The following is a 15,146-nucleotide window of genomic DNA, read 5'->3' as shown; positions in this document are numbered from 1 at the left end:
GTCTGTGATAGACTGATGTAATGCATCGTAGAGTGGAATGGCGTTTTGTATCGCCCCCGGGGGCTCCAGGCCTGTGATAGACTGATGTAATGCATCGTAGAGTGGAATGGCGTTTTGTACCGCCCCCGGGGGCTCCAGGTCTGTGATAGACTGATGTAATGCATCGTAGAGTGGAATGGCGTTTTGTATCGCCCCCGGGGGCTCCAGGTGTGTGATAGACTGATGTAATGCATCGTAGACTGGAATGGCGTTTTGTATCGCCCCCGGGGGCTCCAGGTGTGTGATAGACTGATGTAATGCATCGTAGACTGGAATGGCGTTTTGTATCGCCCCCGGGGGCTCCAGGTGTGTGATAGACTGATGTAATGCATCGTAGAGTGGAATGGCGTTTTGTATCGCCCCCGGGGGCTCCAGGTGTGTGATAGACTGATGTAATGCATCGTAGACTGGAATGGCGTTTTGTACCGCCCCCGGGGGCTCCAGGTCTGTGATAGACTGATGTAATGCATCGTAGACTGGAATGGCGTTTTGGGGGGGGGTGTGCTGGAATGTAGCTGGGTTAGTTTACATTGTTGATACGGGGGCTGAAATGACTGGACGACACAGCCAAGTAGACCATTCAGTCTCTACTGTCACTTTACCCCCCCCCCTCTAGCTTTCTCATAACCTCCCTTCCTCCTCCTCTCACCTCTCAGGTACCTAATGTTCAGCCAAAACATTCCTAATTCCCCAGTGGTTCTGAGATGCCAAAACACCCCCCCCCCCACCATCACATAGTATTAATGTCCATGCACCACCTCATTCATTATCCTTCACAAAGCATATGAATCACCTATCGATTCCTGATAACCTGATGAAATTATTGTTCCATGCTTTCACACTAGAGATAACGAAAGGTGAGATACTGGAACACACACACACACACATACACGTGCGCGCGCATACGTGCACGCACCGTTTGCCTCCCCCTTTTGGGCTGAACGGGTTTTCTAAGTTAGTGATTTCTTTCAGAAGCAGGATTCTGTTAGTGCTTTGTTGTAATGTTGTCCTACTCTGCTACTGTGTCTGGCTCATTGGGAAGACATTACAGAGCAGTTTTGTTATGAGTTTGGGTCCGAAAGAAAACTACTTCTTGTTCTTGCTCTTGATTCATGAAACCCTTCTGGGATGGTGGGGGTTGTGATTGGCTCTGTGAGATATGACGGTGCGTTCTGATTGGCTCTGTGAGATATGACGGTGCTTTCTGATTGGCTCTGTGAGATATGACGGTGCTTTCTGATTGGCTCTGTGAGATATGACGGTGCGTTCTGATTGGCTCTCTGAGATATGACAGTGCATTTTGATCAGGCTGTGAGATCTCTGACGGTGCGTTGCGATCTGACGGCGCGTTGTGATTGGCAGGGTGGCAGAGTCGACAGAGGAAGTGACCAAGCTGAGGCCGGTCAGACTGATCCGAGAGGACGGAATCATCCGACCTTACGACCAGGAGGACGCCAAGGGATACGACCTTTTCCAGGTTAGAAACCCACCTTAGAAGGACACTAAAACACCCATGGCTGGAGGTAGACTTGTCCAGGTTAGCAACCCACCTTAGAAGGACACTAAAACACCCATGGCTGCTGGAGGTAGACTTGTCCAGGTTAGCAACCCACCTTAGAAGGACACTAAAACACCCATGGCTGGAGGTAGACTTGTCCAGGTTAGCAACCCACCTTAGAAGGACACTAAAACACCCATGGCTGCTGGAGGTAGACTTGTCCAGGTTAGCAACCCACCTTAGAAGGACACTAAAACACCCATGGCTGCTGGAGGTAGACTTGTCCAGGTTAGCAACCCACCTTAGAAGGACACTAAAACACCCATGGCTGCTGGAGGTAGACTTGTCCAGGTTAGCAACCCACCTTAGAAGGACACTAAAACACCCATGGCTGCTGGAGGTAGACTTGTCCAGGTTAGAAACCCACCTTAGAAGGACACTAAAACACCCATGGCTGCTGGAGGTAGACTTGTCCAGGTTAGAAACCCACCTTAGAAGGACACTAAAACACCCATGGCTGGAGGTAGACTTGTCCAGGTTAGCAACCCACCTTAGAAGGACACTAAAACACCCATGGCTGGAGGTAGACTTGTCCAGGTTAGCAACCCACCTTAGAAGGACACCAAAACACCCATGGCTGGAGGTAGACTTGTCCAGGTTAGCAACCCACCTTAGAAGGACACTAAAACACCCATGGCTGGAGGTAGACTTGTCCAGGTTAGCAACCCACCTTAGAAGGACACTAAAACACCCATGGCTGGAGGTAGACTTGTCCAGGTTAGCAACCCACCTTAGAAGGACACTAAAACACCCATGGCTGGAGGTAGACTTGTCCAGGTTAGCAACCCACCTTAGAAGGTCACTAAAACACCCATGGCTGGAGGTAGACTTGTCCAGGTTAGCAACCCACCTTAGAAGGACACTAAAACACCCATGGCTGCTGGAGGTAGACTTGTCCAGGTTAGCAACCCACCTTAGAAGGACACTAAAACACCCATGGCTGCTGGAGGTAGACTTGTCCAGGTTACCAACCCACCTTAGAAGGACACTAAAACACCCATGGCTGGAGGTAGACTTGTCCAGGTTAGCAACCCACCTTAGAAGGACACTAAAACACCCATGGCTGGAGGTAGACTTGTCCAGGTTAGCAACCCACCTTAGAAGGACACTAAAACACCCATGGCTGCTGGAGGTAGACTTGTCCAGGTTAGCAACCCACCTTAGAAGGACACTAAAACACCCATGGCTGCTGGAGGTAGACTTGTCCAGGTTACCAACCCACCTTAGAAGGACACTAAAACACCCATGGCTGGAGGTAGACTTGTCCAGGTTACCAACCCACCTTAGAAGGTCACTAAAACACCCATGGCTGGAGGTAGACTTGTCCAGGTTACCAACCCACCTTAGATGGACACTAAAACACCCATGGCTGGAGGTAGACTTGTCCAGGTTAGCAACCTTCTTAGAAGGTCACTAAAACACCCATGGCTGGAGGTAGACTTGTCCAGGTTACCAACCCACCTTAGAAGGTCACTAAAACACCCATGGCTGGAGGTAGACTTGTCCAGGTTAGCAACCCACCTTAGAAGGACACTAAAACACCCATGGCTGGAGGTAGACTTGTCCAGGTTAGCAACCCACCTTAGAAGGACACTAAAACACCCATGGCTGGAGGTAGACTTGTCCAGGTTAGCAACCCACCTTAGAAGGACACTAAAACACCCATGGCTGCTGGAGGTAGACTTGTCCAGGTTAGCAACCCACCTTAGAAGGACACTAAAACACCCATGGCTGGAGGTAGACTTGTCCAGGTTACCAACCCACCTTAGAAGGACACTAAAACACCCATGGCTGGAGGTAGACTTGTCCAGGTTAGCAACCCACCTTAGAAGGACACTAAAACACCCATGGCTGGAGGTAGACTTGTCCAGGTTACCAACCCACCTTAGAAGGACACTAAAACACCCATGGCTGGAGGTAGACTTGTCCAGGTCGTAGAAAAAGGGGACCATATAACAACTAGTGCTTTTTCCTATTTCAGTTTCTGCACTTTTCTATTCTAAATTATATATTGTAATTTTTCCTTATACAGTGTATTATATGTCAATCTGAAAATGTCATCTTGAAACCAATGAGTTTAATCTTTTGTCTTTACAGAAATGAAACATTCTTTCTCTTTGACACACCCGATGGCCTTGAAGTGTTTTTCCACTTCTAATTTCCTCCCTGTCCTTTTGTTTTTCTCGCTCTCTCTCTCCTTCTCTCTCTCTCTCTCCTTCTCTCTCTCTCTCCTTCTCTCTCCTTCTCTTTCTCTCTCTCTCTCTCTCTCTCTCCTTCATGCAGCATGATGAGGAATAGAAGGGGTTGAGGTTGATTATGGGGGTTGTGTGTTTTCTACGTGATGTAATTCAAGTCCTAGCAATCAATTATCTTAGTTCTATCAACGGTCAGTTAAAATGTCTGATCGTTGTCGACACACACATAGGTGAAGCTCTGTGTCAAAGTTCAAACTCCCTTTTTCTATATCTGGTTTGTAAATGTGTATACTATGCTGATTTCATGACTCTTAATTCAGTTTTCTTCGCTGAAGACTGCATTGTTTTGCATGCCAAAGGGAAAACATCTCTGTCCGTACAATACCTCAGTCTTGTTTTTTTTAAGTCAGGGTTTTTTTTGTATTACTTTTGCCGAATTAAATCTTTTCCAATTTTATTTCGTATTTACAGAATTAGGAAATGAAACGATTTAGCCTGCTATAATATATGCAGATCATTTGTCCAGCCCTTTATAAACTACCCTATATACAAAAAATAATAATAATAATAATAAATGATTGAAAATAATATTTTACTAAAGAAATGTAGTCTTGTTCTTTTTGACTAGTAATGATACTCCAGCAGACTTTTGCAATATTTTTTATAAAAGGTTCATAGCGTCACCTTGGAAATCACTGCTTTCCTATCTTTATATACAGTATGCACTCATATTGATGCTATACTCTTACATTCGTTTGTCTATGAGTTACTATAACCGTATGCTAACTGATTTAGAAACTGTGCTGTTGTTCAAAGAAGCATGACCAAATTAATGTTATATTTGATAGATACTTTGTAATTATTTTCCAACATATATATATATATATATACATACAATCCATAACTCCCTAGTTAGTCTGACTGCCTTAAACTATATGAATGTATGTTAATGTGACGGGTAATGGTTTGTTTCTATTGGCCAATACATTCACTATGTGACGGGTAATAGTTTGTTTCTATTGGTCAATACATTCACTATGTGACGGGTAATGCTTTGTTTCTATTGGTCAATACATTCACTATGTTCTATTGTCTGTGTGTGATGTCACTTTCAACCTGAAGTCTAATAAACCTATATACACTCACTTAATTACATGTGGAAAATCCATTGCGATGATTTGCTCGTTGACGGGTAAAGTTTGCTTAGAAAGGGAAGTTTAGCTACAACATAATCGTGTTGTTGTTATTAGATTACAAATGAAGACATCGACCTGTGTTCCAATACTCATACTCACCCCACTAACCATATTATTTGTGATGTGAATTGAGTATATAGTATGCCTCTTGGTCGTGGTATGGCTGTAGTTAGTATGACAAAAGTTCCCGGATGTTGTACTAAATCCACCAAAATACGAAGTGTACATGCAGTGGACACACTTTCCGTGCTTTTAGGACCCATAATGCAATTCTTCAGAAAATGGGCGTGGCTTCACAACGTTTTCAGATTTGAAGAACATATGCAGAGGAGAGCAGAGACAAATTCATTGCTTTAGCTAATTATGACAAATGTTGAGCAATGTAATAACTTTTAAAATAAATTTTGTTACACATTATGTTAGCTGACAACTAATTATCAGCACTGTCCTTACGAACTGCATAGCATTACAGCAGTATGTACCGGTATGTTAGCTAGTTACCTAACGTTAATTGGCTACTAATAGATCAAACTTGCCAGGCAGTATATTAACGATCTGCTATCTAATTACCCAACGTTTATTGACTTGATTATTCACATCATTCTTAGCTAAGTGGTATAGTCGTTGTGCGTTTCAATCGACATTGTTACCCATGGCTATCTATTCCCGATTTCAGAGCACTATCGCGCAGAATAACTGATGAATTTACAAAACTCTCAACACCCGTAGAATACGGCCGGTGTCAATAAACGTCAGCATAAAAAAAATAAACGCAATTAAATTGTTGCCAGGAGCAGTTCCATTCACCAATGCTCTGGATAACATGAAAACAGCCTAACCAGGTCTGTTAGGGCGAGTAAAACGGTCAGAGTGAGGTGTTCTTTAAGTAGCTAGCCGACGTTAGCCAGTTAGCTTGGGTGCTTGACTGCCGTTGAACGCTCGGATCAACACTACTCCTCGCGTGCTCTCAACGGACAATCTGGTGTTCTTTAAGTAGCTAGCCGACGTTAGCCAGTTAGCTTGGGTGCTTGACTGCCGTTGAACGCTCGGATCAACACTACTCCTCGCGTGCACTCAACGGACAATCTGGTGTTCTTTAAGTAGCTAGCCGACGTTAGCCAGTTAGATTGGGTGCTTGACTGCCGTTGAACGCTCGGATCAACACTACTCCTCGCGTGCACTCAACGGACAATCTGGTGTTCTTTAAGTAGCTAGCCGACGTTAGCCAGTTAGCTTGGGTGCTTGACTGCCGTTGAACGCTCGGATCAACACTACTCCTCGTGTGCTCAACTCAAACGCTCTCAATTTTACAAACGGACAATCTGGCAACGCTCTGGATTTGACGAAGGCCCAGAGAGCGCACTGTGGCACTCCAGATTTGAATTATACAAACACACACACGAAATCGTAAAATGTTTAGCTAGTCATTTGTTAATAACGCTCCAGCAGGTATATCTCTCTAGTCACCCCCAAAACCAATTCTTTCTTTGGCCGCCTCTCCTTCCAGTTCTCTGCTGCCAATGACTGGAACGCACTACAAAAATCTCTGAAACTGGAAACACTTATCTCCCTCACTAGCTTTAAGCACCAACTGTCAGAGCAGCTCACAGATTACTGCACCTGTACATAGCCCACCTATAATTTATCCCAAACAACTACCTCTTTCCCTACTGTATTTAATTTATTTATTTATTTTTCTCCTTTGCACCCCATTATTTTTATTTCTACTTTGCACATTCTTCCACTGCAAAACTACCATTCCAGTGTTTTACTTGCTATATTGTATTTACTTTGCCACCATGGCCTTTTTGCCTTTACCTCCCTTAATCTCACCTCATTTGCTCACATCGTATATAGACTTGTTTCTACTGTATTATTGACTGTATGTTTGTTTTACTCCATGTGTAACTCTGTGTTGTTGTTTGTGTCGAACTGCTTTGCTTTATCTTGGCCAGGTCGCAATTGTAAATGAGAACTTGTTCTCAACTTGCCTACCTGGTTAAATAAAGGTGAAATAAATGAAAATAAATAAATAAATAATGCTTACAGGCTAGCACGCGGTTGCATAGCAACAGCGTCAACTTCCGGGTAGACGGGCGAGACTCTAGTACGCTCAACTGAAACAATACCGTTTGGTTTACAGTATACTAAAGTGAACTTATAGTATATACTCATTAAGTATGTAGTGTACAGTATGTTAGTATGGGTGTTCGAACACAGCAGTTAACTAATAGTATATAGTATATACTCATTAAGTATGTAGTATACAGTATGTTAGTATGGGTGTTCGAAAACAGCAGTGAACTAATAGTATATAGTATATACTCATTAAGTATGTAGTGTACAGTATGGTAGTATGGGTATTCGAACACAGCTAATGAATTTGTATGTTTTCACACATGGACACTGCTCCTTCAGAGGTCAGAGATCAAGCAGCTGGAAGGAGAGATCTTCAGAGAACACTGTTTGTACCCTGGACACAGGAAGACCAACGTCATAGTGACCAACAGGTACATTATGGAAGACTTCAGTTCAACGTGACTCGTGCCTCAGGGGTAGACATTTTGTGTTTGTATAATGGGGATACTGGTTTGGGAAGACACTTAAACCTGAAAAGGTATTTTTAACAAATTGTTCATTCAAGGGAAGTATTCAGACCCCTTGGCTTTTTCCCCACATTTTTGTTACTTTACAGCTTTATTCTAAAATGGATTAAATAAATACAAATTCGCAGCAATCTACACACCCCATAATGACATCACAATACCCCATAATGACATCACCATACCCCATAATGACATCACCATACCCCATAATGACATCACAATACCCCATAGGGACATCACCATACCCCATAGTGACATCACCATACCCCATAGGGACATCACCATACCCCATAATGACATCACCATACCCCATAATGACATCACCATACCCCATAATGACATCACCATACCCCATAGTGACATCACAATACCCCATAATGACATCACAATACCCCATAATGACATCACAATACCCCATAGGGACATCACAATACCCCATAATGACATCACAATACCCCATAATGACATCACCATACCCCATAGTGAGGTGGCCTCCAATGAGGTTGTAGAAACATCTCAAGGATGATCAATGGAAACAGGATGCATCTGAGCTCAATTTCGAGTCTCATAGCAAAGGGTCTGAATAGTTACGTAAATAAGGTATTTCAGTTTTTTAATTTGTAATAAATTAGCAACATTTTGTAAAAACCTGTTTTAGCTTTGTATTTGGGTATTGTGTTTAGATTGATGAGGGAAAAAATGTATTAAATCCATTTTAGACTAAGGTAACGTAACAAATTGTGGAAAAGGGAAGGGGTCTGAATACTTTCTGAATGCACCGTGTGTAAAACTACAGGACCAGTCAAACGTTTGGACACACCTGCTCATTCCAGGGTTCTAGAACACCTGCTCATTCCAGGGTTCTAGAACACCTGCTCATTCCAGGGTTCTAGAACACCTGCTCATTCCAGGGTTCTAGAACACCTGCTCATTCCAGGGTTCTAGAACACCTGCTCATTCCAGGGTTCTAGAACACCTGCTCATTCCAGGGTTCTAGAACACCTGCTCATTCCAGGGTTCTAGAACACCTGCTCATTCCAGGGTTTTTCTTTATTTTGACTATTTTCTACATTGTAGAATAATAGTGAAGACATCAACTCTATGAAATAACACACATGGAATCATGTAGTAACCAAAAAAAAAGTGTTAAATAAATAAATATATTTGAGATTATTCAAAGTAGCCACCCTTTGCCTTGATGACAGCTTTGCACACTCTTGGCATTCTCTCAACCAGCTTCACCTGGAATGCTTTTCCAACAGTCTTGCAGTTGTTCCCACATATGCTAAGCACTTGTTGGCTGCTTTTCCTTCGCTCTGGGGTCCAACTCATCCCAAACCATCTCAATTGTGTTGAGGTCTGGTGATTGTGGAGGCCAGGTCATCTGATGCAGCACTCCATCACTCTCATTCTTGGTCAAATAGCCTTCACACAGCCTGGTGGTGTGTAGGGTCATTGTCCTGTTGAAAAACAAAAGATAGTCCCACTAAGCGCAAACCAGATGGGATGGCGTATCGCTGTAGAATGCTGTGGTAGCCATGCTGGGAAGTGTGTCTTGAATTCTAAATAAACCACACCTCCTCCTCCATGCTTCACGGTGGGAACCACACATGCGGAGATCATCCGTTCACCACCTCTGCATCTTACGAAGACATTGCGGTTGGAACCGAAAATCTCATATTTGGACTCATCAGGACAGATTTCTACCAGTCTAATGTCCATTGCTCGTGTTTCTAGACCCAAGCAAGTTTCTTCTTCTTGTTGGTGTCCTTTAGTAGTGGTTTGATGGAGGTCTGATTCACACAGTCTCCTCTGAACAGTTGATGTTGAGATGTGTCTGTTACTTGAACTCTGTTAAGCGTTTATTTGGGCTGCAATCTGAGGTGCAGTTAACTTTAATGAACTTATCCTCTGCAGCAGAGGTAACTCTGGGTCTTCCTTTCCTGTGGCGGTCCTCATGAGAGACAGTTTCATCATAGCGCTTGATGGTTTTTGCGAACAGCGCTTGAAGAAACTATCAAAGTTCTTGACATTTTCCGGATTGACTGACCTTCATGTCTTTAAAGTCATGATGGACTGTCTTTCCTCTTTGATTATTTGAGCTGTTCTTGCCATAATATGGACTTTGTATTAGCCCTATTTGGTAAATCTTCTGTATACCACCTCTACCTTGTCACAACACAACCGATTGGCTCAACCGCATTAAGAAGGAAAGAAATTCCACAAATGTACTTTTAACAAGGCACACCTGATAATTGAAACGCATTCCAGGTGACTACCTCATGGTGCTGGTTGAGAGAATGCCTTTTTTTGGTTACTACATGCTTCCAATATGTGTTATTTCATCGTTTTGATGTCTTCACTATTATTCAACAATGTAGACAATAGTAAAAAAAAAAAAAAAATGTAAAAATAAACTAGAATGAGTAGCTGTCTCCAAACTTTTGACTGGTACTGTAGATAGACAGACGGATACGATACAGAGTATATCTACAGTATCGATATATTCATTAAACACTCCTGCATTCGTTGTGTATGAATGAACGTTACTGTCGGTGAAGTAGAATTATTGTGATATTGAGGTTGTCATGTATTTTCACCCCGTTATCACCTTCTGCCCCGGGACATCTCTTCTCCTCCTACAGGAGAGTGATGTGTGTGAAGGAGGTGGAGTTTGTGGGACACTTCAACAAAGAGTGGGAGTGTCTGTTTGAGCATTTCTCAAGGCCTCCGTACGTGGAAGGAGGAGACCTGATGATCTACTGCAAGGTCTGCCTGAGACATTTTTAAATAGCATCCTTAGGTCCAGTCGGGAACTATTTAAAATTCACTCGCTTGCTTACTTACTTAGTTACTTGCATCCTTATCTCCTTGGGTTTTGTATTGGACTGAATCTCTTTGTAGGACTATAGGAACAGAACCAGTTGTATTGGACTGAATCTCTTTGTAGGACTATAGGAACAGAACAAGTTGTATTGGACTGAATCTATAGGAACAGAACCAGTTGTATTGGACTGAATCTATAGGAACAGAACCAGTTGTATTGGACTGAATCTATAGGAACAGAACCAGTTGTATTGGACTGAATCTATAGGAACAGAACCAGTTGTATTGGACTGAATCTATAGGAACAGAACCAGTTGTATTGGACTGAATCTATAGGAACAGAACCAATTGTATTGGACTGAATCTATAGGAACAGAACAAGTTGTATTGGACTGAATCTATAGGAACAGAACAAGTTGTATTGGACTGAATCTATAGGAACAGAACCAGTTGTATTGGACTGAATCTATAGGAACAGAACCAGTTGTATTGGACTGAATCTATAGGAACAGAACAAGTTGTATTGGACTGAATCTATAGGAACAGAACAAGTTGTAGTGGACTGAATCTATAGGAACAGAACAAGTTGTATTGGACTGAATCTATAGGAACAGAACAAGTTGTAGTGGACTGAATCTATAGGAACAGAACAAGTTGTATTGGACTGAATCTATAGGAACAGAACAAGTTGTAGTGGACTGAATCTATAGGAACAGAACAAGTTGTATTGGACTGAATCTATAGGAACAGAACAAGTTGTAGTGGACTGAATCTATAGGAACAGAACAAGTTGTATTGGACTGAATCTCTTTGTAGGACTATAGGAACAGAACCAGTTGTATTGGACTGAATCTCTTTGTAGGACTATAGGAACAGAACAAGTTGTATTGGACTGAATCTATAGGAACAGAACCAGTTGTATTGGACTGAATCTATAGGAACAGAACCAGTTGTATTGGACTGAATCTATAGGAACAGAACCAGTTGTATTGGACTGAATCTATAGGAACAGAACCAGTTGTATTGGACTGAATCTATAGGAACAGAACCAGTTGTATTGGACTGAATCTATAGGAACAGAACAAGTTGTAGTGGACTGAATCTATAGGAACAGAACAAGTTGTATTGGACTGAATCTATAGGAACAGAACAAGTTGTAGTGGACTGAATCTATAGGAACAGAACAAGTTGTATTGGACTGAATCTATAGGAACAGAACAAGTTGTAGTGGACTGAATCTATAGGAACAGAACAAGTTGTATTGGACTGAATCTATAGGAACAGAACAAGTTGTAGTGGACTGAATCTATAGGAACAGAACAAGTTGTATTGGACTGAATCTATAGGAACAGAACAAGTTGTAGTGGACTGAATCTATAGGAACAGAACAAGTTGTATTGGACTGAATCTATAGGAACAGAACAGGTTGTAGTGGACTGAATCTATAGGAACAGAACAAGTTGTATTGGACTGAATCTATAGGAACAGAACAAGTTGTAGTGGACTGAATCTATAGGAACAGAACAAGTTGTATTGGACTGAATCTATAGGAACAGAACAAGTTGTAGTGGACTGAATCTATAGGAACAGAACAAGTTGTATTGGACTGAATCTCTAGGAACAGAACAAGTTGTAGTGGACTGAATCTCTAGGAACAGAACAAGTTGTATTGGACTGAATCTCTTTGTTTTGATGACAGGAACAGAACAAGCTGAAGTTCCAAAAGAGAGATGGACAGGAACCCATGAGAGTGCTGCACCTCAAGAACCCTGCCACTGCCCAGGTCCCGATAATACACCTTTATGTGTGTGTGTGTGTGTGTGTGCTTGTGTTCGACCCACAGTACCTAACGGCCTCTCCTCCTCCTCTGTAGAAACTGTGTGAGGCCATAGAGCAGGCCCAGTCGGCCCAGAGGCAGCATCGGATGGTGAAGCAAAAATCACAGCGCTTCCTCAAACTGGGAGACAAGTGTTGATGTCATCGCCGGCCCGGCATGATGTCATGGTTACCCAGAATGATGTCATGGTTACCCGGAACGATGTCATGGTTACCCGGAACGATGTCACCGCTGCCCGGCATGAAGTCCTGATTACCCAGAATGATGTCATGGTTACCCGGAACGATGTCATGGTTACCCAGAATGATGTCACCGCTTCCCGGAACGATGTCACCGCTGCCCGGCATGAAGTCCTGATTACCCAGAATGATGTCATGGTTACCCAGCCTGACGTGATCGCTACTCAGTAGGTGATCACCACCCAGAATGATGTCATGGTTACCCAGAATGATGTCATGGTTACCCAGAATGATGTCATAGTTACCCAGCCTGACGTGATCGCTACTCAGTAGGTGATCACCACCCAGAATGATGTCATGGTTATCCAGCCTGATGTGATCGCTACTCAGTAGGTGATCACCACCCAGAATGATGTCATGGTTATCCAGCCTGATGTGATCGCTACTCAGTAGGTGATCACCACCCAGAATGATGTCATGGTTACTCAGCCTGACGTAATCGCTACTCAGTAGGTGATCACCACCCATAATGATGTCATAGTTACCCAGCCTGATGTGATTGCTACTCAGTAGGTGATCACCACCCAGAATGATGTCATGGTTATCCAGCCTGACGTGATCACTACTCAGTAGGTGATCACCACCCAGAATGATGTCATAGTTACCCAGCCTGACGTGATCACTACTCAGTAGGTGATCACCACCCAGAATGTCATCACTGCTCAGCCGGTACACTGTTCCTGCTACTGTACTGCCCAGCCCAACACACTGCTACTGTACTGCCCAGCCCAACACACTGCATCTGCCCAGCCCAACACACTGCTACTGTACTGCCCAGCCCAACACACTGCTACTGTACTGCCCAGCCCAACACACTGCTACTGTACTGCCCAGCACAACACACTGCTACTGTACTGCCCAGCCCAACACACTGCTACTGGACTGCCCAGCCCAACACACTGCTACTGTACTGCCCAGCCCAACACACTGCTACTGTACTGCCCAGCCCAACACACTGCTACTGTACTGCCCAGCCCAACACACTGCTACTGTACTGCCCAGCCCAACACACTGCTACTGCCCAGCCCAACACACTGCTACTGTACTGCCCAGCCCAACACACTGCTACTGTACTGCCCAGCCCAACACACTGCTACTGTACTGCCCAGCCCAACACACTGCTACTGTACTGCCCAGCCCAACACACTGCTACTGTACTGCCCAGCCCAACACACTGCTACTGCCCAGCCCAACCCAACACACTGCTACTGCCCAGCCCAACACACTGCTACTGTACTGCCCAGCCCAACACACTGCTACTGTACTGCCCAGCCCAACACACTGCTACTGCCCAGCCCAACCCAACACACTGCTACTGCCCAGCCCAACACACTGCTACTGTACTGCCCAGCCCAACACACTGCTACTGCCCAGCCCAACCCAACACACTGCTACTGCCCAGCCCAACCCAACACACTGCTACTGCCCAGCCCAACACACTGCTACTGTACTGCCCAGCCCAACACACTGCTACTGTACTGCCCAGCCCAACACACTGCTACTGCCCAGCCCAACCCAACACACTGCTACTGCCCAGCCCAACACACTGCTACTGTACTGCCCAGCCCAACACACTGCTACTGCCCAGCCCAACACACTGCTACTGTACTGCCCAGCCCAACACACTGCTACTGTACTGCCCAGCCCAACACACTGCTACTGCCCAGCCCAACACACTGCTACTGTACTGCCCAGCCCAACACACTGCTACTGCCCAGCCAACACACTGCTACTGTACTGCCCAGCCCAACACACTGCTACTGTACTGCCCAGCCCAACACACTGCTACTGCCCAGCCCAACACACTGCTACTGTACTGCCCAGCCCAACACACTGCTACTGTACTGCCCAGCCCAACACACTGCTACTGCCCAGCCCAACACACTGCTGCTGTACTGCCCAGCCCAACACACTGCTACTGTACTGCCCAGCCCAACACACTGTACTGCCCAGCCCAACACACTGCTACTGCTACTGCCCAGCCCAACACACTGTACTGCCCAGCCCAACACACTGTTACTGTACTGCCCAGCCCAACACACTGCTACTGCCCAGCCCAACACACTGCTACTGCCCAGCCCAACACACTGCTACTGTACAGCCCAACACACTGCTACTGTACTGCCCAGCCCAACACACTGCTACTGTACTGCCCAGCCCAACACACTGCTACTGCCCAGCCCAACACACTGCTACTGTACAGCCCAACACACTGCTACTGTACTGCCCAGCCCAACACACTGCTACTGTACTGCCCAGCCCAACACACTGCTACTGTACTGCCCAGCCCAACACACTGCTACTGCCCAGCCCAACACACTGCTACTGCCCAGCCCAACACACTGCTACTGTACTGCCCAGCCCAACACACTGCTACTGTACTGCCCAGCCCAACACACTGCTACTGTACTGCCCAGCCCAACACACTGCTACTGTACTGCCCAGCCCAACACACTGCTACTGCCCAGCCCAACCCAACACACTGCTACTGCCCAGCCCAACACACTGCTACTGTACTGCCCAGCCCAACACACTGCTACTGTACTGCCCAGCCCAACACACTGCTACTGCCCAGCCCAACCCAACACACTGCTACTGCCCAGCCCAACACACTGCTACTGTACTGCCCAGCCCAACACACTGCTACTGC

General features: G+C 45.0%; 1 protein-coding gene across 6 annotated transcripts in view; it reads left to right on the top strand.

Moving 5' to 3' along the window:
* The window catches only part of vps13c (vacuolar protein sorting 13 homolog C), a 238,197-nt gene extending 223,592 nt beyond the window's left edge, over nucleotides 1–14,605 (top strand). For all 6 annotated transcript variants that reach the window (XM_090223330.1, XM_090223331.1, XM_090223329.1 and 3 more), the window contains 5 exons: nucleotides 1,402–1,516; nucleotides 7,407–7,498; nucleotides 10,240–10,363; nucleotides 12,120–12,203; nucleotides 12,294–14,605. In XM_090223330.1, the coding sequence (XP_090079456.1) occupies nucleotides 1,402–1,516; nucleotides 7,407–7,498; nucleotides 10,240–10,363; nucleotides 12,120–12,203; nucleotides 12,294–12,395 (517 nt within the window). In that variant the 3' untranslated portion in view covers nucleotides 12,396–14,605. The remainder of the gene's footprint in view (nucleotides 1–1,401; nucleotides 1,517–7,406; nucleotides 7,499–10,239; nucleotides 10,364–12,119; nucleotides 12,204–12,293) is intronic.
* The last annotated feature ends 541 nt before the right edge of the window (nucleotides 14,606–15,146 follow it).

This window comes from Oncorhynchus mykiss, chromosome 26 (genome assembly GCF_057628025.1).
Source record: "Oncorhynchus mykiss isolate SJ-2025 chromosome 26, ASM5762802v1, whole genome shotgun sequence".
In the NCBI taxonomy this organism is placed as follows: Eukaryota; Metazoa; Chordata; class Actinopteri; order Salmoniformes; family Salmonidae; genus Oncorhynchus; species Oncorhynchus mykiss.
This window is presented reverse-complemented; position numbering and strand designations above follow the sequence as displayed.